General features: G+C 42.3%; 1 protein-coding gene across 3 annotated transcripts in view; it reads left to right on the forward strand.

Moving 5' to 3' along the window:
- Positions 1-14,419, forward strand: part of CTTNBP2NL (CTTNBP2 N-terminal like) — a 64,300-nt gene extending 49,881 nt beyond the window's left edge. For all 3 annotated transcript variants that reach the window (XM_050747381.1, XM_050747372.1, XM_050747384.1), the window contains exons 4-6: positions 3,099-3,329; positions 8,664-8,771; positions 10,137-14,419. In XM_050747381.1, coding sequence (XP_050603338.1) covers positions 3,099-3,329; positions 8,664-8,771; positions 10,137-11,618 — 1,821 coding nt within the window. In that variant the 3' untranslated portion in view covers positions 11,619-14,419. The remainder of the gene's footprint in view (positions 1-3,098; positions 3,330-8,663; positions 8,772-10,136) is intronic.
- The last annotated feature ends 8,359 nt before the right edge of the window (positions 14,420-22,778 follow it).

Consider the following 22,778-nt stretch of genomic DNA (forward strand, 5'->3'; position numbering starts at 1 on the left):
TAATATAGACTTTGAATTCACCTTTCCTATATTTGATCCCATATTAGAATGTACTTAAGAGAATCGCTCTCTGACAAGGAGTCTTTTTTAGGTTATTCCACAGATCCTTTTCCTTTACAGGCAAAGCTGTCTGTATTATACAACTTGTAATTACTATGTAAGTGATTATGGAATTACTATGAAGTACTGCAAGAGAAAGCAGACAGCCAAACAACTGTTCTCAGGCTGAGACCTCACCAAAGAAGCTCTTTGTCTATTACTCATAACTCTGTGGTGCTTATTAATTATACAGGGTAATCACAGTGTGGGTTTTAAAAGTCGTATTTTGGGGATTAGTTAACTATATACTACTCAGACCAGAGAGACAGCTTCTCAGCAGATCTGATGTCAAGGTCATGAATTGTAGTCTAGCTCCTACTCTTCCATCCCACTTTCTTCATGGTGCTCTGAAAAGGAAAAGGTTATTAAAAATATTTGGGTGTGCTTTTTCTATTTCCTTTTTGCCCTACTAAACCAACAATGCCAATAATTATTCCTTTACCATCACTAACCATACTGAAATGGCTATCATGAGTAAGAAATGTGACAGAAAAGTAGTATTTCAGCTGCATAAAGAGATTATTTTTTCTTTTGCTTCTTTTTCTAAACTTTTCTATTTTTCTAAACATGGCCTAAAAAAGTGGGGGGGAAAAAAAAAACATAGCTGGGTGAGGTGGTATGTGCCTTTAGTCCCAGCTACTCAAGAGGCTGAGTTGGGAGGATCACTTGAGCCCAGGAGGTCAAGGCTGCAGTGAGCTTGCACCACTACACTGCAGCCTGGTTGACAGAGCCAGACCCTGTCTTAAAAAAAAAAAAAAAATTTGCTTTCAGTGAGTTATAGGTAATCAATTTCAGGTTTTTTATCTGAATTTAAAGACATTAAAAGAAACATGGTAAAAGGGAAACGTTGATGAGTCCCATGTTGTTTGGCACTGTTGCTTTTAAAATATAACTAGCTTTTTCGTTTTATTTTCACTATGTTTTATTGATTGATTGATTGAAACAGGTTCTCCTTCTGTTAACCAGGCTGGAATGCAGTGGTATAATCAGAGCTCAGAGCAGCCTAGATCCTGGGCTCAACCAATCCTCCTGCCTCAGCCTCCCAAGTAGCTGGGGCTACAGGCACATACCATCATGCCCAGCTAATTTTTTGTTTTTTGTGGAGACAAGGTCTCCCTATTTTGCCAAGTTTGGTCTTAAACTCCTGGGCTCAAGTGATTCTCCTGCCTCTGCCTCCCAAAGTGCTGGGATTACAGATGTGAGCCACTACACCTGGCCATTCGCCATGTTTTAAAATAAGAAAAAGAATGACTGGTTCAGGAGTTGATCTTTTCTTTCTGCATCCTAAATGGACTAGAGGTTATTTTGAAATTTTACTGTGAATTTCCTTTTTAACTTGGAGCTGAAAAAAGTCAGGTTTCGTCTTAGACTCTGTGTTTTATACCTCCCCCACTTTAATTCACACACACACACATATACACACAATAAGGCTAGAAAGATGGTTATTAGTAACTTAAAGAAATGGATTTCTCTATTCATGTTTCCAGTATACAAATACCATCCAAATACTCCAGTAATGTCATAAAGTAAGATGGCTGTAGTCGAGCCAGAAGTAAAACCCCGAACTTCTAACTGCTTTGAATATTTGCCAGCTAATAGCAACATAAAATTTTACCATAAGGCTAAGTGATTCCTGGGGCCTAAATTGAACAGTCAATGAAGAAGTCTTCAGATTTTCAGCACTGAAATACTTCTGTGTTAAAGAAACCCCATGTTTGCATTATTTTCTTAAAGATTCTTTTAAATTAAAGCATAGCCATTGAATTGCAAACTTCCGTTTCTTTTTAAACAGGCTCCTATTTGTGGATGGCGGTGCTAACATAACTACTGATTAAACAGTTTTTAAAAATGGATAAATAATAGTAGTTTTCATGAATAGATTTAATTTGAAAGCTTAAATTACATAGTACTTTGCTGTAATTTTTTAGTTTCTTCAACCCTGTTAACACTTCATTTTTCATTGCAAAATATCTCAAGAAACTTTTAAATATCTGTGTAATAAGTAAAAAGTAATGTGCGTGTAATATGTGATGCTCATATGAAGTTCTTCAAGGTCTTGCTACAGAGATAAGGAAAGAGGGAAGGAAGCCTAGGAATATCTTTCCACCCACCTCCTGATCCTTATACTTCCAACTGGGTACCCAGGGCTAAAGCCCTTGACCAGACTCCAAGCACCACCTTGCATCCCCTTCTTACATGCACATCCCCAAGGCTCATCAAGCCTTGAAAGAGACAGAAAAGAGAATGGAAAGTAACAACCAAACAGAGACAAGAAGAGGGGGTGGAATTTGGCAGCAGGTGGAAGAGATTTTGTGTGCATTTCTGGTTGTGAGGTGCTTCCATCCTCCTTGACCCATCAACAACTGAGTAATGGTTCATATGTACAGATCACAAGTCATCCTAGATTGTAATGTGATCCTACTTACATTTTGCACACTTTATATATCTGCTGGCATTTTGTTAGGTCTCTAAATATATAAACTCATAAAATTGTCGTGCTTAACATATTTTAGGAATGCTAGTGCCATAACATGGGAAAAAAATAAGATGTATCTGCTGGTAATATAAGCATTCATAAGCAGATACAAGCAGAGGCAGTAAGCACAGAGGTTAAGGACACAGATTTTGGAGCCGGGCTGCCTGGGTTTAAATGCCAATTCAGACAACTTGCTAGATGAGTAACCAGGAATAGTTTTCTCATCAGCAAAATCGAGATGATAGCACTACCTTACAGGGTTGTACATTTTAAACGAGTTAATATGACTATAAATATTTAGAACAATGTCTAATACCCAGTGCTTTATAAGTATTTGTTCTTGTTAATATACCATGCCACCTTTCTAATGCTGTTTCTTTAGATGGCTCAATCTGACTTGTAATTAGCAGGTTACATTTATACTAATACCACAACCTTTAATGTATAACCACTGGATAGCAAATACCCCCTTCTCAGTAGTTTTAAAAAACAAGATGCTTATTTTTTTTTTCCTCTTTCCCAGGCCCAACACAGAGATACTTTCATTGAAGAACGCTATGGAAAATATAACATCAGTGATCCTTTAATGGCTCTACAGAGAGATTTTGAAACACTGAAGGAGAAAAATGATGGCGAAAAGCAGCCAGTCTGCACAAACCCACTCTCTATTCTTAAGGTGGTGATGAAGCAGTGCAAGAACATGCAGGAGCGCATGCTGTCCCAGCTGGCTGCCGCTGAGAGCAGGCACCGAAAGGTAGGTTCACCTCAGTTGATGTGTAAATCTTTGTGAAGTCTTGATAAATTATGCCTGATACTTTCTTGTCAGCTGCCAGTTTTTCACAGTAATTCAATTGGGCATCTCGCGGGTATCAAAAAACCCCTTAGTTTATGTAAGAGTCAGGAGATAGAAAAGAAAACACAGCTTATTCCAAGTGTTAAGTTTAGAGAATGTGCCAGACACATTATTTAAGACGGCATTCCTTCTTGATATATCACTCCAAAACACTTTGTATGTTTTTTCAGTTCTTGATCATTCAAACTTTGGGGTTTGGCCAAGCTTGTAGCTGAAGGGAGTGTTCTCTATTTGCTTACTTAAGAGATAAATAAAAAGATTAACAGGTATTTGAGGCATGCTATATCCAAGGGAGAGAAAGAATTTACCTGAGGATAAACACAGAAGCCAATAGATTATTTTCATTTATTCCTGTTATTCCTAGTTTTGAGTTTCATTGCATTTTGTTGCTCATGAAACCATAAATAGTCCCTAGGTTTATTTACCTTAAAGGTGTTCTACTCTATTAGTGAAGTGTTGTGTGTGTGTTTCCATATTTAACGAGCCCTAAATTAGGAAGACAAACCTTACAGTTATTTACCTTATTTACCTTAAAGCTGTTCTACCCTATTAGAAAAGAGTGTGTGTGTTTCCATATTTAACAAGCCCTACATTAGGAAGACAAACCTTACAGTTATTTACATTACTTACCTTAAAGCTGTTCTACCCTATCAGTAAAGAGTGTGTGTGTGTGTTTCCATTTCTAACAAGCCCTAAGAAGGCAAACCAGTGCTTTCCTCTGCTTCATCTTACTGGAATTCTAGTGCTTGTGAATTTATTCACCAACTTGTCATCTTGTCATTTACTGCTCAAATTTGGCCTGTAAAAGATGCTTGGCTACAATCTTCATTTTTAAAACACTATCAGTTTAGATTTATGCCAACAAGGCAGTTATCAGTGCATTTGGTAGGAAACATTTTCATCTGAAAAACTGGGTTAGCAGCTGCAAAATTTGGTGGACCTTACTTTTCTGGTTACCAGTATTAGAGCCATCTGCTTAAATTGCATCTGATAAATTTTCTAGGCTCTGGGTCTCGCACGTGATCTTTTCTTTCCCTTCACAGAAGCCAAATGAAAGGCCAGAGTGGAACTTCTTAACCATGTGGATAGGCCTCAGATGTTCCACAATCCCCCAGAAAATAGAATGTTCAGAGTTTATGTATTTTTGTAGGAAATGTATTTTTTCCATAGCTTTAATTAGATTCTCCAAGTTACCAGTTACCCAAGACCCAAAAAAGTTTTAACCTCTGATTAGAATGAAGTAATCTGAAAACATTTACACTCCAATTTAAAAGGTTATCAATGGGTGGGAGTTAGTTGCCTAAATTTGGGGCGGGGGGCGGCTTTTACATAATCCTCTAAAAAATCTTCACAACATTCTTGTTTAATAGGCAGGCTTTATTTCCACTTCATCCATGAGGTGACTGAGTTGTGTTGAAGCTAGTTGGGCTAGCTTTCATGCCCATGGAAGGTGTACTATGGACAGTTTGTGGCTCTAGGTGATTGGAGAGAGGAAGAAGTTAAAAATAATTCAAAATTTCTTAATACTATATTGCAGTGCTAAATGTTTTAAGTACTAAATTTTTGAAACGAAGTACCAACGTTTTTTTTTTCTTTTTTTGAGATGAAGTCTTACTCTGTCACCTAGGCTGGAATGCAGTGGTGCAGTCTCGGCTCCCTGCAACCTCTGCCTCCCAGTTCAAGTTTAAGTGGTTTATCAAAGTAGAATGCTGACTTTGTTAGAAATCAAAGAGTACCTAGAGGCTTATAATTAGAGTGCTCATAGTCTCAGCTTATGCCTGTCACCTTGGCTTAGTTATTAACCATATTCCCTTTGACTGTCAGAAATGTTCTGATTTGAATAATAAATTACATGGTCATTGTGCTTACAATGAAAAACAGTGTTTCCTATTCCACCTCTTATTCCCCATCCTCCCTAGTATTCACAGGCAACCACTTTTTTCTTTTAGCCATTCACTTTGGTAGCTAACCTCCATATTTCTAAATACTGCACTGTTCTCTCTTGCTTTATCAATTTTAGACTTTTATATTACTTTCTTTTGTATAGGTGCATATTTAGTTATCTTAACACCCTACCTCCCTTTCCTTAACCCTTGCCCAGAACAAATTTAATCCTCTTTTCCCACCACCATTCTCTGTCACACTATTTCTTGAGTGTGACAGGCTCAGGATTTGGGAATACTAAATGTGACAGATGCCAGATGCTGATGGTCTATGTGCAGGAATCAGTGTGAAGGGACAAATAATTCTGAAAATACAGGCTTTAAAGGCCAGACATGGTGACTCATGCCTGTAATCCCAGCACTTTGGGAGGCCAAGACAGGCAGATCACTTGAGGTCAGGAGTTCAAGGCCAGGCCAGCCAACATGTGAAACCCTATCTCTGCTAAAAATACAAAAATTAGCCAGGCATGGTGGCGGGCCTGTAATCCCAGCTACTCAGGAGGCTGAGGCAGGAGATTAGCTTGAGCCCGGGAGGTGGAGGTTGTAATGAGCTGAGATCACACCACTGTAATCCAGCTTGGGTGACAGAGCGAGACTCTGTCTCAAAAACAAAAACAAAAAACAAAACAAAACAAAAACAGGCTTTGAGCCAGTTCTCCTGTTTTCTGTTCTACATTTCACTTCTCCTCTGTAGTACCTGCCACCTCCAGGTTCCATCTCGTTGGGGCTCTGCAAGGCAAAACAGCTTCCCTCCTTCAAATTAAAGTAGTTACCACTCCTCCAGCCTCTTTTCTTCTTCAAAATATTATTAAAATTCCTTCTCTGCTAGAGGCTCTCTCCTTTGTCTTTGTGGGGTTTTAGTGTTTTTATTCCATTTCTGTAATTTTAGAGGACTCTCAAACGGGAGAAGATATGACTTACCACTTTTGGCCAAAAGCATGTCTTTCTATTAAATTGAAAAATTAGATTAAAAAAGGAAATGTGCCAAATTTTTTTTCTTTCTTTTATTTTGAGAGACAGGGTCTTGCTATCTTGCTTGGGCTGGAGTACAGTGGCTATTAACAGGTGCGATCATAGCACCCTATATCCTGGAACTCTTGGGCTCAAGTGATCCACCTCAGGTCCCAAGTATCTGGGACTACAAGCACATACCACAGCACCAGTCACTCTTTTTTTTTTTTTTTTTTGAGATAAAGTTTCACTCTTGTTATCCAGGCTAGAGTGCAATGGCACAATCTTGGCTCACCGCAACCTCGGCCTACTGGGTTCAAGCGATTCTCCTGCCTCAGCCTCCTGAGTAGCTGGGATTACAGGCATGTGCCACCACGCCTGGCTAATTTTATATTTTTAGTAGAGATGGGGTTTATCCATGTTAGTCAGGCTGGTCCCAAACTCCCAACCTCAGGTGATCCACCCGCTTTGGCCTCCCAAAGTGCTGGGATTACAGGCATGAGCCACTGTGCCCAGCCTTTTTTTTTTTTTTTTTTTTTGAGACAAAGTCTCACTCTGTTGCCCTGTTGCCTGGGCTGGAGTGCAACGGCATAATCATGACTTACTAACCTCGACCTCCCTGGGCTGAGGTGATCCTCCCACCTCAGCCTCCTGAGTAACTGGGACTACATGCACACCTCACCATGCCTAACTAATTTTTTATTTTTTTGTAGAAATAGGGTTTTGGGTTGGGCACAGTGGGTCACATCTGTAATCCCATCACTTTGGGAAGCTGAGGCAGAAGAAGCACTTGAGTCCAGGTGTTTGAGACCAGCCTGGGCAACATGGCGACACCCTATCTACAAAAAATCAGCAGGCCATAGTGGTGTATGCCTGTAGTCCCAGCTGCTCGGGAGGCTGAGGTGGGAGGATCACTTGAGCCTAGGAGGCAAAGGTTGCAGTGAGCCGACATGACGCCAATGCATTCCAGCTTCGGTGAGAGTAAGACCCTGTCTCCCCAAAAAGAAAAGAGAAGAGAAGAGAAGGAAGGAGAGAGAAAGGGGAAAGGGGAGAAAGAAATGGCTGGTCTTCAACTCCTGGGCTCAAGCGATCCTCCTACCTCTGCCTCCCAAAAGTACTGGGATTACAGGCATGAGCTCATTTGTATTTTTATAGGGCGGTTTCATGTCCCAGAAAATTTTCTCTCTTCACTCATAAAAATTTTTAGTGAGAAGACTAAGAAATGGCCTTTGGGACAAGAGTGCTCTACCCTGGAGGTCTGGGCCAAGGCACTTCTGAAGCATGAGCAGAAGCTACTAAGCAATCAGAGTATTTGCAGTTGTAGATGGGATTATGTGAAAAATGTCGCCTTAAATTGATATTCTCGGCCATGTGTGATGGCTCACACCTGTAATCCCAGCATTTTGGGAGGCTGAGGCGGGTGGATCACTTGAGCCCGGGAGTTCAAGACCAGCCTGGGCAAGATGGGAAAACCCCATCTCTACAAAAAATACTAAAATTAGCTGGGCGTGGTGGTGCACACCTGTAGTCCCAGCTACTCGGGAGGCTGAGAGGTGAGAGAATTGCTTGAGCTTAGGAGGCTGAGGCAGCAGTGAGCCGTGATTGCACGACTGCAGTCCAGCCTGGGTGACAGAGCAAAAACCCTGTCTCGAAAAATAAATATATTTGTCTTCTCCTTAAAATTGGGCTTAATCCTTTGGCACCAGGATAAGTGGAATAGGGGTAGGCAGGTTAAATAAAAGGCCTTATGAAAAATCTCCATTTAAGATCTGTATAATTGAGCCTTTTTTCATGCAGTAGGAAGTCAAGAGGGTCTTTTCACCTCTTACCTAACTATATAAAAAGGTATATTATTAGTTAAACAAGGCACACTTAGAATGTCACCTATTTGAAATGTTGAATTTCAGGCTCCTTCTTTGGTGCCTCCGGTGATTTGAGCATTGAGAGGAAAATCTCAGCTTTCAGGTTTCTGTGATCCTGTCTTGCTCCATCACCTGCACCTGGCCCCCAGTAACACCAAACTGCCTGCAGTTTCTTGGAATTGCCGTTATTTCTCGAAACCTCCTCAACCCCTCTAGCTAATTAGTTGCTCTCTTCTCTCTGTTTGCATATCATTCTCTGCATACTTCAAGTAAAGTAAATATCTTACTGTTAAACGCAGAGCTTTCATGTCTTTCACTGTAAGTCAGTGTGCTCCTTGATAGCCCTTGCTGGGTTTCATTTATTCATTTGTTTGATCTCTGGAACTATCTTAGGTGCCTGATTTGGCACTTAGTATTGGTTGTATTAATAAATGTGACTCCTTGATATTTGGAAATGAAATTTTTAAAATTCTTTAAAGGTGATCCTAGACCTTGAGGAAGAAAGGCAGCGGCATGCACAGGATACAGCTGAAGGAGATGATGTCACCTACATGCTAGAGAAGGAAAGAGAGAGGCTGACTCAACAGGTAATTAAGGTAGAGGGATTCACAGTAGCATTTGCCTGGAATCGCATTTCCCAAAGATTATTTTGCAGGATGCCAATTGGTATTGTTCAAAAAAGGGGCTTTGTGGTCAAATAAGTTTAGGAACTACTGGATTAACCAAAGTTAAACAGGTTTCTAACTTAGTTAGGATCTTTAGTATGCAGAAGCACATTGTGAGTCTTGAAGAACAAGATAGGGTATTCTGTGTTTAGAAAATCCATGGTTTTAGAAAATCTTTTATTGGCATAGATCCCTCACTGTGGGACTATTGTTCCATAGAACACTCTTTGGGGAATGGTAACTTACAGCTTGTAGCTCTCAATCTTTTGACTTAAAACCCCCAGTAAGAAATGATATTTTATTCACAACCCAGTATATATAGACACACACAGTTATGCGTGAAACAAAAATCTCATGAAATGATATATAACCCCTACTGCTTCAGAAAACATTGATGTTTTCTATTTATATATTTTTTTAAAATTCTAGTCATGGCTCAATTTGTTTCCCCATCTGTTAATGGATCTCAGAGTTTGAAAAACACTGAGTTTCTTCAACCCTTACCTTCTCACAGAGAATCTCTGCCTCAAATAGGGTTGGGAAGACAATTAAAACAGACTATATTTGTGTAAAAAATATGATTCAGGCTGGGCACAGTGGTTCACGCCTGTAATCCCAGCACTTTTGGAGGCCGAGGAGGGAGGATCACCTGAGGTCAGGAGTTTGAGACCAGCCTGACCAACATGGAAAAACCCCATCTCTACTAAAGATACCAAGTTAGCCGGGTGTGGTGGCGCGTGACTGATCCCAGCTACTTGGGAGGCTGAGGCAGGAGAATCGCTTGAACCCACGGGCGGAGGTTGCAGTGAGCCAATATTGCGCCATTGCACTCCAGCCTGGGAGACAAGAGCAAAACTCAGTCTCAAAAAAAAAGTATGATTCAAATGCAACTGTTTGTGTTTGTTTGTTTCTAAGACCCAAGAAAATTATTGCTGAAACTTTAAAAGGTTTGTTTTCAGCAACATTCATCACAAAATGTGGTTGATACAGCTTTCTGTTATCTTGTTTTGATTGGTTCTGATGCTCTGCACATACATGAAACGCAAAGATACATCATATTCCCACTAATCACTCCAAGACAGTACAGGAACTAGAAGTGCCTCCCAAATCATCAAAGAAAGATTAAATCATAGTGTGTGCATTTTTTGTTAGGTGTTCTAAAACTTCAGAAATACTTGATCTAAGCACTGTGATATGCATGTTAATCCTGTATACCAGAGAACAGCTAACAAAGACACTCTCCTTGATCATAGTTTTTCAGTATATCTCTCTTTTCTTTTTTTCTAGTTGGAATTTGAAAAATCCCAAGTGAAAAAGTTTGAAAAAGAACAGAAGAAGCTCTCTAGTCAGCTGGAAGAGGAGCGCTCCCGCCACAAGCAGCTCTCATCCATGCTTGTGCTTGAGTGCAAGAAAGCCACCAACAAGGCAGCCGAGGAAGGACAGAAGGCAGGAGAGCTGAGCCTGAAATTGGAGAAGGAGAAGAGCCGGGTGAGTAAGCTGGAAGAAGAGTTGGCAGCTGAGAGAAAGAGAGGCTTGCAGACTGAGGCCCAGGTAGAGAAGCAGTTGTCAGAGTTTGACATCGAAAGGGAACAACTGAGAGCAAAACTGAACCGAGAAGAGAACCGGACCAAAACTCTGAAAGAAGAAATGGAAAGCTTAAAGAAGATAGTGAAGGACCTAGAGGCTTCCCACCAGCACAGTAGCCCTAATGAGCAATTGAAGAAACCAGTAACCGTGTCCAAAGGCACAGCAACTGAGCCTCTCATGCTAATGTCTGTGTTTTGCCAAACAGAGAGTTTTCCAGCAGAAAGAACCCATGGGAGCAACATAGCCAAGATGACAAACACTGGGCTGCCTGGTCCTGCCACTCCTGCTTACTCATATGCAAAAACCAATGGCCATTGTGACCCAGAGATACAAACTACCAGGGAGCTGACTACAGGCAACAATGTAGAAAACCAAGTGCCTCCACGGGAAAAATCTGTGGCACTGGCCCAAGAGAAACCAGTGGAGAATGGTGGGTGTCCTGTGGGGATTGAGACTCCAGTCCCAATACCCAGTCCACTCCCTTCCAGTGGGAGCTCACTGTCTCCCAGCAGCACTGCCTCCTCCTCTCTAACATCCTCTCCTTGCTCTTCGCCGGTACTCACTAAGCGTTTATTGGGGTCATCAGCTAGCAGCCCTGGCTACCAATCATCCTACCAAGTAGGGATCAACCAACGGTTCCATGCAGCTCGGCACAAATTTCAGTCCCAAGCAGATCAGGAGCAACAAGCCAGTGGCCTACAAAGCCCTCCGTCCAGGGATTTATCCCCCACCCTCATAGACAACTCTGCCGCCAAGCAGCTGGCCCGAAACACAGTCACTCAGGTGCTCTCCAGATTCACTAGCCAACAAGGGCCAATCAAGCCAGTCTCTCCCAACAGCTCTCCCTTTGGCACAGACTATCGAAATCTGGCCAATACTGCCAATGCAAGAGGTGACACAAGCCATTCACCTACTCCAGGGAAAGTGTCCAGTCCCCTGAGCCCCCTGTCTCCAGGAATCAAGTCCCCAACCATCCCCAGAGCTGAGAGAGGAAACCCTCCACCCATCCCACCCAAAAAACCTGGCCTCACCCCTTCTCCATCTGCTACCACTCCACTGACCAAAACTCATTCCCAGGCAGCCTCTTTGACCACCACAGAAGACCTTGCCAGCAGCTGCTCTTCCAATACTGTTGTAGCAAATGGTAAGGATGTTGAGTTACTTTTGCCTACCAGCAGCTAGTCCCTAGGAGGGAGTCTCCACGTTTGACATTCCATCAGATTTCGTCCAAGAGCTCAGTCAGACTTTTGAGTCAGATTACGTTATTTATTTTGATAGTAACTGAAACCATCTGTATAATACATTTAGTGTATTTCACCATTTTGTATTTTTTAAGTAGAAACTGAGTAGTTTGGATTTTTATGGCTCACATCTTTTTACTGAAGCCAGAAAGGCACCTCAAAGATGTCTCAAGCTCAGCAGTCACCGTCATATTGTGATGAAGAAAGCAAATCACCAGGTGGTGATTTGGTATCTATTTGGGAACTAAAATCACTCAACACTCATTTTGAATTATGCAGAAGTGGTTCATGCAGATTTTTATTCCAGATGAACATGTTTTAAAAGTGCCTGAAATATGACTGCCATATGAATGTGATTCTGCAGCAAAAAACACAAAATGGATCATTTAATTGCAGAAAATGACATCCTCTGCGAATTTTGAATGTTAAAAACCAACACTGCTTTTGATTCTCTTTTAATGTTTTAATACAAGCTTTGTGTTCTGAAACAAGGCTGCATACGTAGAATGGGAATCCTTCTAAAGGTGGGTGTGAACTTACCACAAGCTGAGCTTTATAGAGCCCTTGAGAAACCCTCCTGAGAAAATCAGTTGGGGTGCTGATTTTCTTGTACTTTTGAAAAATTGAGTCACCCCCAGTTTCCTGCATAAGTTCTTGAACAGAATGAAATCACATCTCCATTCAAAAAATGTCTCAGACATCTACTGTTGTGTAAGGAACTTCTGATTCTGATTGCTGTTACTTGAATAGGAAATGGTTACTCATTCTGTATAAAAGTTTTGCAACAGAATGAAATTTTTATTCTTTAATCAAAAAGCAATAACTTGAAATTCACTCTTTGTAATATTATAAGTCAGAATTATACAAGTTTTACCAAATTGTTACACTTATTCTCCAAGCTGCCAGAACCTGGTATCTGTATCTCTAAAACCAAATTAACTTTTGCTTAAATGGGAAGTATACATAGATCTGTACAGAAACATTACCCCTTTACATGTTTAACATACACACACTTAAACACATAAATATTAATGTGATTATATCTTTGGAGTTTGCAATATAGCATAAAGGACAAGTAGAACTGCACATTAAGATTACCTACCAAAGCAACTAGATGTGGCTGGGACGCAATCAAAGGAGGAGTTTTGTCCACAGGATGGTGGGGAAATTCCAAATGAAGCCCAGATCTTCAGTATCATAAAAAGGCAGAGCTGGCCAGGCACAGTGGCTCATGCCTGTAATCCTATCACTTTGGGAGGCTGAGATGGGAGGATCGCTTGAGACCAGGTGTTCAAGACCAGCCTCATCAACATAGCGAGACCCCATCTCTATTAAAAAAAATAAATAGGCAGAACTAAACTAGCCCCAGTGTCACAAAACTCAACTGGTCATATAAATGAGTGAAACAGGCCTCTCAAGCGGTGTAAAACAGCTGGGAGTAGTGGGAGCTGTGGCAAACTGAAGTGCCCAAGCCCCATTTAAAAAAGGCATCTGTTCAGCTCCATCTGCTTGCTGCCATGCAAGAATGCTAAACCAGGATAACCAGTTCTTCACATTTTTTGAAATCCAGATTTTCATGAGAAACATTCTCATTTTTAAATATCAAGAACTGATTTTAAAATGTTTAAATAGTGCTGGTTAAAGAAACACTTCTGCAGCTGGATTTAGGTTGCAAGCTGCCAAGTTGCAACCTCTTTCATTCTAGAAACTTCTGTCATTTTCATCATAGCAAATCTATGTGGACAAAAGCCTCCAAACTTTCCAACTGTGTAGGCCAGTACAGCTGGCAAGGTTCATAGAATATAATGACTATCCCCCTCTGCCAAATCAGACTATCCACAACCCAGCTCAGACACAGTGGTTATATGGATTTTGTGTCCATACAGGGGAGGCCTTGGTGTCCTCACATACATTCTCCTAGCCAACATCTATCCAGCAGCCCTGACCTCCTGCTATAATTTAAGTCTGTTTCCTTTTAGTCTAATAAGAGTTGATAGTAAAAAGGCAGGTGATGGAAATCAGTGTATAAATCACAATGGAGTATATTGGCGACTCCACAGCTTATAGTTTGATAAAGGCAAATACGTGAAAAATGAAAATGCTACTAATGCCCCAAGGTGTCTATCAAAATGATGTAGGGGGTATCTTAAACTGTCCAAAACAATCATGCATTGAACTTTATTCCTATGCAGAGCCAATAGTGTTGATAAAATAGTTAAACTTTCTAAACTGGAGAGGAGGCTACAGTGCCAGAGAGTTATTGTCTCTTTTGCTTTAAATGGTAATCTTAAAAGTTGCATTGTGCTCTTCCTTTGTTTGGGGATAGATATATATAGAGAGAGATACTATAAGGAAGTTTATTTCTTAGGAAGTGCACTGAATAATGCATTTCTTTTACAGTGTAATATGGGGGTGGGGATATGCAAAAGAAATGTGTATTTTTGCTAGTTGCCTATCTTCTGAGATAAATAAGCACAATCTTGCAATGGATCCAATAACCCAGTTAGGTATTATAGATTAGTATTTAAGTTTGCTGTAGATTGTGTGTGTGTGCTAAGTAAAAGTTCCATGATTCACAATTTTAGTATTAACCCATGTTGCAAAAGCTGTTACTGGCCAACAGATTGTAATGATGTGTACCATATAACACAAGCATTAACTAGGCATTAACGTTTGTAAAGCCAAATACACCATGCAGAAGTCTTCATTTTTATAACAGGCTACATTAAAACAAGTTAAATCATGCTGTTTGGGGGGAAAATAGTCTTGTTTGTACAAAGTGAAAAATGGCACAATTTGGGCATATTTTGTTGGGAAGAGGGGGTGGTATAGAGGGAGCACTTGACTGTGGCTTTGACAAACCAAATGAAGTCAATGACCCATCCAGGTTAGACTCCCTAAGGAACTAAAACATTGATTTTCTTTAGAGTCTTAGAGCTGGAAAAAGCCTTTACAATAATCCAGTCTGTGATTTTTTAAACCATTTGGTGGTTCTGGACCTTTTTGAGAATCTTAGAAAAGATGTAAAGTTTATCCCTAGAAAAATGAATATGCCTATATGCAAAATTTGTTTGATGGCTTCATAGGATCCAGAGACCCTGAAGCCATCCATGGCTCATGTATTCCTGCTTAAGAAAGCATAGTCTTGTTCTGCCCTCTCATTTTACAAATGATTAATGCAACCCTTTTCAACTACTCCAGTGCTGTTGCTGCTGCAATGTTAGCAAATGCAAGCCAGACAGAAGCACTTGAAAATCCTTTGATGTACAAAAAATGTTCAAACAGTGTGGATGTTTACATATCTGATGTTGCCAGCATTTAAGCCAATTAATGATCATTTCAACAAATACTAGCTATATCCAGTTTCCCTTAATAGCCTGTCAGCAGTGCTGCCTTGTCAATTTGTGTGCGTGTGTGTGTGTCTCTGTGTGTGAATTCATAAGGAGTGCTTCTGATGCGTAGTCCTTGAAATGGAACTTCAAATGTCTTTCGAAACGCTGGCTTCAAAATAGGATGTGTTTTCCTAATGAATCAGAAGTAGGCAGTGAGCATTGTTCACAGGAATAATTTTTAATTTAATTTCTATCAAACTAGTTGAGAAATGAGAGCCTGTCTACCCACTATTTGTATATCAATGGCCAATTCATTAGTAAAAATAAAGGAGGAGAAAGGAGACTGGAGTAGTGGTTCTCAAACTTTACTGTGTGTTACTATAACCTGGGAAGCCAGGTAAAATAAAGATTTCTGGAGACTGGATCCTCTGACTAGCTGATGCAGCTAGTCTGTTTTGAGCAACAGTCCTTCGTAGCCCTTACCTGTTCTTTCACAACAACTTGCTATTTGCCTCTGACCCAAGGAAATGTCTTAAGCTCCTGAAACTGGTTTGGCAGAATGTCAGTGATATTCAGAGTCAAGAGTGCCTACATATGAGTACCAAGCACCATGCTAATGATTTCACATACATATTACCTTATTAATCCTCACACGGGTGCTGTGTGGTGTTATTATCTCTAGTGTAGTGATGAGGTAGTTGAGGGTAGAGATTTGTACAAGCACCCTCAGCATATGACAGCCAGGATTTAAATCCTAGTGCTTTGTTCTTTCACTACCGGTATTTCCCAAATGAGAGTCTCCTGGAGCTCTTGTTAAACATACAGATTCCCAGGCTCCTCCACTGGCGATTCTGATTTCAGCAGGCTATGGTGGAGCTCTAGATAAATGCTTTGGTGATTTCTTCAGATAGAGCAAGTTTAGAATATCCTGCAGGACACCATACTGCTCCACAGCCCCCCCAGAAATGGATCATCGGACCTACCCAATGCCAGAAGACCTGCATCAGGTCAGATAAATGGAACAAAAACAAAACATCATTAATTCCCCTCAAACAACATGTTTTTTAAGTATCTAAGATGAACCAGAAAGCAAGGTAGTTACTAAGAAAGATACAAGTTTAATCCTGTTCCCTGCCCTTAGGGTACTCACAATCTAGTTGGGGAAGCAAAACATTAACAAAATGATACATAATGAGTCCAGAGGCAACAGTTTGATAGAATAATGCAGGCGAGCTTTTAAAAACCATAGGGAGGGCCAGGCACGGTGGCTCACGCCTGTAATCCCAACACTTTGGGAGGCCGAGGCAGGCGGATCACGAGGTCAGGAGAATGAGACCGTCTTTGCTAACACGGTGAAACCCCGTCTCTACTAAAAAATACAAAACATTAGCCGGGCATGGTGGCGGGCGCCTGTAGTCCCAGCTACTCAGGAGGCTGAGGCAGGAGAATGGCATGAACCCGGGAGGCGGAGCTTGCAGTGAGCCAAGATCGCGCCACCGCACTCCAGCCTGGGCGATGGTTGAGCAAGCCTCCATCTAAAAAAATAAAACCATACAGAGTTATTGAAGGTGGTTCTGGTGAAAGCACTCTGGTAGCTCAGAGGTAACACAGCTCTTTATGGGCAGGAAAACGTTAACTAGAAAGGGAATGAATGTCTTTTCTCCTCTCTCCAGGGCATTATTTACCTGGAGTTCTGTAACATGTCCCTGTGTTTGTTTTTTGTTTTCATTGGCTTGTCTTGATTCTAGGATAAGGTCAGAGGCACAGGACGTCCCCAAGAGCTGAGTTCTGTTTCAGGGAGACTGACAGACACCAGTGAGTGCTTTCTGCAAGGGTTGGGGCTGACCTAAGAAAGAGCTCCCAGGTCACAGCATTCTGCAATACATTGTCCAGTAACGTGTAGGGAAGATCTAGGAACACGCAAAAGGCAGTTTGAAAAAGGACCTGGTTGCCAAAATAGCATATTACCCATCAATGTCCTCTCCTACCCATTTCCCTTCTTCACACCCTCTAAATCTCTATAAGCAAATGAGGGGAATGCAAACTAAGCTTTGAACAGAATCAGATGAGTCCTTCTGGGACACTTGCAGAGGACTTATTTCTTCCGAAGGATGTGGCAGCAGCTTCTCCCAATAGTGGTAATGTTTGTTTCACTGTTAGACTGGAGCACAAGGAGCATGCAACATGTGGCTCTGTCCACACCACTGTGAGATTGTTGGTTCTGAGAAATTACTGGGGGAAGTGTTAAAACAAGATTGGCCTTATTTCTGGGGAGTCACCTGTTTAACCTGACAAGAATCCTACTCATTAACTCAATGTGTGAGACGCTAGGATGTGCCACATGGGTTCCCCTTCAGGAGTGAAATTTAATTCCCTAGGTGCAGGGAATGCTGACAGTAAGTGGCCCTCAGATATAACCCCTTATAGGAATTGCCTTCACTGAAAGAAAATCAGCTTGGACAGCTCATATATTAATACAAAGACTGGGCATGGTGGCTCACACCTGTAATCCCAGCACTTTGGGAGACTCAGGCAGGCGGATTGCTTGAGGTCAAGAGTTCGAGACCAGCCTGGTCAACATGGTGAAACCCCATCTCTATTTCTATTAAAAATACGAAAAAAAAAAAAAAAGCCAGGTGTCATGGCACACACTTACAATCCCAGCTACTTGGGAGGCTGAAGCAGGGGAATCGCCTGAACCCAGGAGGTAGAGGTTGCAGTGAGCCAAGATTGTGCCACTGCACTCCAGCCTGGGCGACAGCAAAACTCTGTCTCAAAAAACGAACCAAAAAACAAATTCAAAGACTAATTGATGTAAAGTTTATACTGACCCTCTTGTCCCAAATTAGGAGAACTCCGAAGGTTCATCTCAGCTTCAAAACCACCTGAAGAGTTGCCTAAGACCTTTATTGAGACTATATTGCAGATTATCTTCTCCCTCTGCCCAATCCTGCTTCCATTCCCTAGGTGTGGATCCCGAGGGCATTCCCAAGTAAGCCGCCTCCATCATAATCTCCATCTCAGTCTACTCTGTTCCTTTGGTCATGATGAAGTCCTCTAAAGAAGGGAGGACACATTTTCTGAGTATTTATATAGTGCCAAGCTCTCAATCAGATATTTTACACGTTACTTCATTTAATCAACAACTACTAAAAGAGGCAGATAATCCCTGTTTCACAGGTGTGATCATTAACCCCTACTGAGACACAGTAAATTGCCCAAGGTCCTACAGCAAAGCAGAGCTGAGATTCAGTGTTAGCTGGGATTCCAATCGTTGAAACCCTATTTGGCTTTCAAGTCCACTCTCTTTCTGCTGGCCACACTATAGTATCAAAACAGTAATGATACATTTGGGGAGTTTTGAATATTAGCTTTTTGTCAGTCAAATACCCAAGTATAAGCACACTGATCAGCTAGCTTTCTTTGAGACCTTCAGCTAGAAACAAGATACTGAAGGAACTGGGTTTTGGTGCAGAGAAAGGAAAAGGATGATTTCCCTACACACATGGAGTCATGAGATGTTAGAGCTAGAGGTAATCTTAGAGACCCTTAATTCTAGCTCCCTCATAATCTAGATGAGGAAAATGAGCCCTAGAAAGGCCAGGGGACAGGCCCAATTGTACATGTCTAGTTCACAGCAAGGCCCGGCCTGTAGAGAAAGTCTGGCTCCCTCATCCTGCCTCAGCCAACTGCTCCTCCCTGAGCTGACCTGAAACCAGCAGTTCCTAGCCCAGCCCTGGCTGCTCCCTGGAGCACTCCTTCCCTCTCACCTGCTCTACCATGTCTGGCTTTGATCTTGTTCACCTGGGCTGCCCCTTGTTCCAGGCCTAGCCCTCTGCCTAGGGCTGTCTGCCTGCCACACTTGTTGCCACAAAAATCCTGTCCCCGTGTCTCTGAACAGGTTTGACGGCTGGGGCAAGGGTAGGAGCAGGGAGGGTGGTGGGGCTTCTCCTCCCACGCTGTGCCTCCATCTGTCTAGAACCAGCTCTGGGAAGCACTCATCAGGCATGTCTTGCTCCTCAGGTCAGGCATGGACAAGATGCCACCAAAGTCCTGAGCATCTAGCCCCTCCCTGCTCGGGAGTCTGACTTGCCACACCTGCCTGCAGAGGAGGGAACAACTGAGTGCTTGAGGGGAAACTCCTCCTCCTCCTCCTCCTCCTCCTCCTCCTCCTCCTCTTCCTCTGAGGCCTTCCGCACCTGAACGCAAACATACAGCTCTGCTGGGAAGGAGCTTTTGTCTTTTGTGTCTTCAAAGGACTTATCCATTTCCCTTCTCTGTAGTGCCTACCCTCCTACTCCCCCTCTCCCTCAGCCCACCCAACCCAAATCAAAGCCTTCTAGGGCGGTTTGTGCCTCTGAGCAGACAGGGTGTCCTCAGGAAGACCCTGATCCAAAGGGATTCAGGGTGGTGGGGCAGTTTAGGGGTGGCGACCAAAGCACACAGGCCCCTTCTTCATCTCTAGCGTGTTTTCCTTCTCCTGAGTCTTGGTGAGTCAGAGCCACAGGGCCATGCACAAGGCTCCTATTCAGGGCTCGTTTTCCTTTCCCTCTACTCAGATCTTGGCATCTCTCACTCCTTCATTCTCTGTGTGGGCCTTATTCTCACCATGGGAAAGCTCTGCTCCCTGCGCTGTGCCGCCTCACTTTCCCCCAGCAACCCCCCCCAACCACACACACACACACACACACACACACACACACGCACACCCCTCATCCTTGCCTTTTGAGAGTTTGCAGGCCCAACTGGATACAAATATATAGGAGGTAGAACAAAATAGAAATGTTACGCTAATAAATCCTTATTCACATATTCACCCGGTTTTATTGCTTCTGGCTCCGTGCGGACCTCACCCAGGTTGAAAAGGGGATACACACCACACACTCGCTGTGCTTGCCCTTCATCTATTCAGTATATCGTTATCAAGCACTGACTCTGTGTCAAGCAAGCATCATGCTAAGGGCTGGCATTTACACTCTGGTGGAGGAACATGTCTCAAAGAGGTGACTCTCAGGGTTGTGCAGGGCAGGATATTACAAGTGCTCCAAATGAGGGTTGGGGCCCCTAAGATTCAGGAGAACTGGAAATCCCTGGGTCTAGAGACTTAAGCACCTGCTCTAAATAAAAGAGAGAAGGAGATCAGTTTGCATTGATAGGGTTCTGGGTACACTACAGCAAGGAGTCTGAGCAAGAAAAGCAGTTCAGAACAGGAGGTCTGTCGCTCTGTGCGCAACTTTGGACAAGTGATTGAACCTCTGCCAGCCTCCATCTCAGCATCAGTAAAATAAAGATGCGAACCTCCCTCTCAGGGTTTTGTGAGAATTCCGTGAGATAAAGCAGGCACGTGCCCAGCACACAGTAAGAATTGCGTGGGTTTGCTGCTCCCTTTACGGAGCGGCACTACGGGTGAAGGCGCGGCGATAGAAGTTCCTTGTCTAGATTGGAAGCCATGTGGTTCTGACGCCAAGGCCCTGCTGCAACGTGCCCGACGGGCTACTCCGGGCTGGCAGCCCCGCCCTTCTTCGGAAAGCTGACTTACTCGCGCCCCCTGGTGTTCCGCATGCTGTGACTCTCGCGACCGAGGTCTGGGCGCGCGCTACCTCTCTGAGGAAAGGACGGGGTCAGCCGCCAGGAAGGGGCCCACTTCAGACGCCGGTGCAAACAAGGATGTGCCTCCTCTCGTCCGCGTGCTCAGCCGCCTCTCTGGTGTCTAAGTTCGGAGCACAGCAGCTTACCCTGCCTGAAAAGCGGAACGAAGCCTAGACTGCGTAAAAAAACAGAGGAGAACAGAAACCACCACCTCACAGGATTGTTGTGAGCCTTAAATGAGCAAATTTAAGACTTAAAACAGGTCATTGACATAAGAAAACCTTCAAAAAGTGATAGCTATTAGTATCATGTAGCTTCTAGAACAGTGGCTGACTTATAGTAGACGCGCATAACTGTTAAAAAGGGGCCAGGAGGACTCTATTTATGCATTCATCCATTTAATTATGCTTCGGAAATGTCTTGCTCTTTTCATACTGTCGATGCTGTAAACTACAAAACCCATAATAAGCCAAGTAAGTAAGCAAGAGCCAGCACTCTGGGAGGAAAACAAAGAGATTTCCTTTATTGAAATATCCATGCCACAGTTCCTACTAGGTGCCAGGCACTGGGAGAGGCACTAGGATAGAGAAATAAATAAGTTACAGGCCTTTAGGGATTTTAGGTGCTGGTGGGAGAGACAAACACGAAACGCAGTGTTATGTGGATCATAATAAATAGAGGAACAAGCTGTGGCTGCACGGTTAACCCCCAGTGGAGTCAGGAAAGGTCTCACAGAGGAAGGAACAATTGTCTTGGTCTTGAAGGAGAGGTAGATGCTCCCAGGTGAAGAAGAGAACGAAGGACATTCCAAGGAATGAGGATAACATATACAATGCACCAAGTTGCCAGCAGGCACCATGTTTCTGGTGAGAAGCCTGGGATGGAAGTCTAGATCAGGAGAAGTAAGCAGGAACTCGACAGGAAAGGGCGTGGTCTGCCCTGGCAAAGAATTTGGGCCGTTATTTGGTGGGCCGCTGGAAGCCTGAATTGAGGAGCACCATGAGCACAGGCACATTTACCAAGAAGCTAATGAGGTTTAAGCTTCGAGGCCCATCACTGGCATGGCCTCTTCCAAACCCTGAAGAGCCCAAGCAATGTGGTTGTAAAATTTGCAAAATAAGATAAATCTTAACTGCAATCAGTTAACACTGCTGTCTCTTTTCACTCTTTCTCCTGTATCACATTTTCCCCCATGTTGGATGGCCTTGGAGTGGTAGCCATAAGCATTTTTGGAATTCACCTAAAAGTAAGTTGAGTGAAACACTACTTTGTTTAATACTTGTACTTAATTTTCCCCTTTTCTTCTTGATACATAATATTTTACATATTTATGGGGTATATATCATATACATACTATGTGTAATGATCAAGTTTGTTATATACGTGGTATGTATAATGGTCAAGTCTGTTATATACGTGGTATGTATAATGATCAAGTTTGTTATATACGTAGTATGTATAATGGTCAAGTCAGGATATTTGGGATATCCATCACCTTGAGTATTTATCACTTCCATGTGTTGGTATCATTTCAAGTCCTCTCTTCCAGTTACTTTGAAACATACAAAGTATTGTTGCCAAGTATAGTCACCGTATTCTGTTATCAAACATTAGAACTTATTTCTTCTATCTAACTGTATGTTTGTACCCATTAATCAACTTATCTTGGTTCCCCTCCCACCAACCACCCTTCCCAGACTCTGGTTTCTATCTTTCTCTTCTCTACGGCCGTGAGGTCAACTTTTTTAGCTCCCACATATGAGTAAGAACATGCAGCATTTGTCTTTCTGTGCCTGGCTAATTTCATTTAACATAATGACTTCCAGCACCATCCTTATGGCTGCAAATGAGTTGATTTCATTCTTTTTTATAACCGATAATATTCCATTGTGTATCTATACCAAGTTTTCCCTATTCATTTATCTGTTGATGGACACTTAGGTTTATATCTTTGCTATTGTGAATCATGCTGTAACACACATCTGAACGCAGGCATCCCTTTGATATACTATTTATTTTCCTTTAGCTAGATACCCAGTAGTAGGATTCCTGGATTATAGTAGTTCTATTTTTAGTTTTTAATAAATCTTCGTATTATTTTCCATAGTGGTACTAATTTACATTCCCATCAATGGTGTATAAGAGTTCCCTTTTCTCTGCGCCCTCATCAGCCTCTGTTA

This window comes from Macaca thibetana, chromosome 1 (assembly GCF_024542745.1).
Source record: "Macaca thibetana thibetana isolate TM-01 chromosome 1, ASM2454274v1, whole genome shotgun sequence".
NCBI lineage: Eukaryota > Metazoa > Chordata > Mammalia > Primates > Cercopithecidae > Macaca > Macaca thibetana.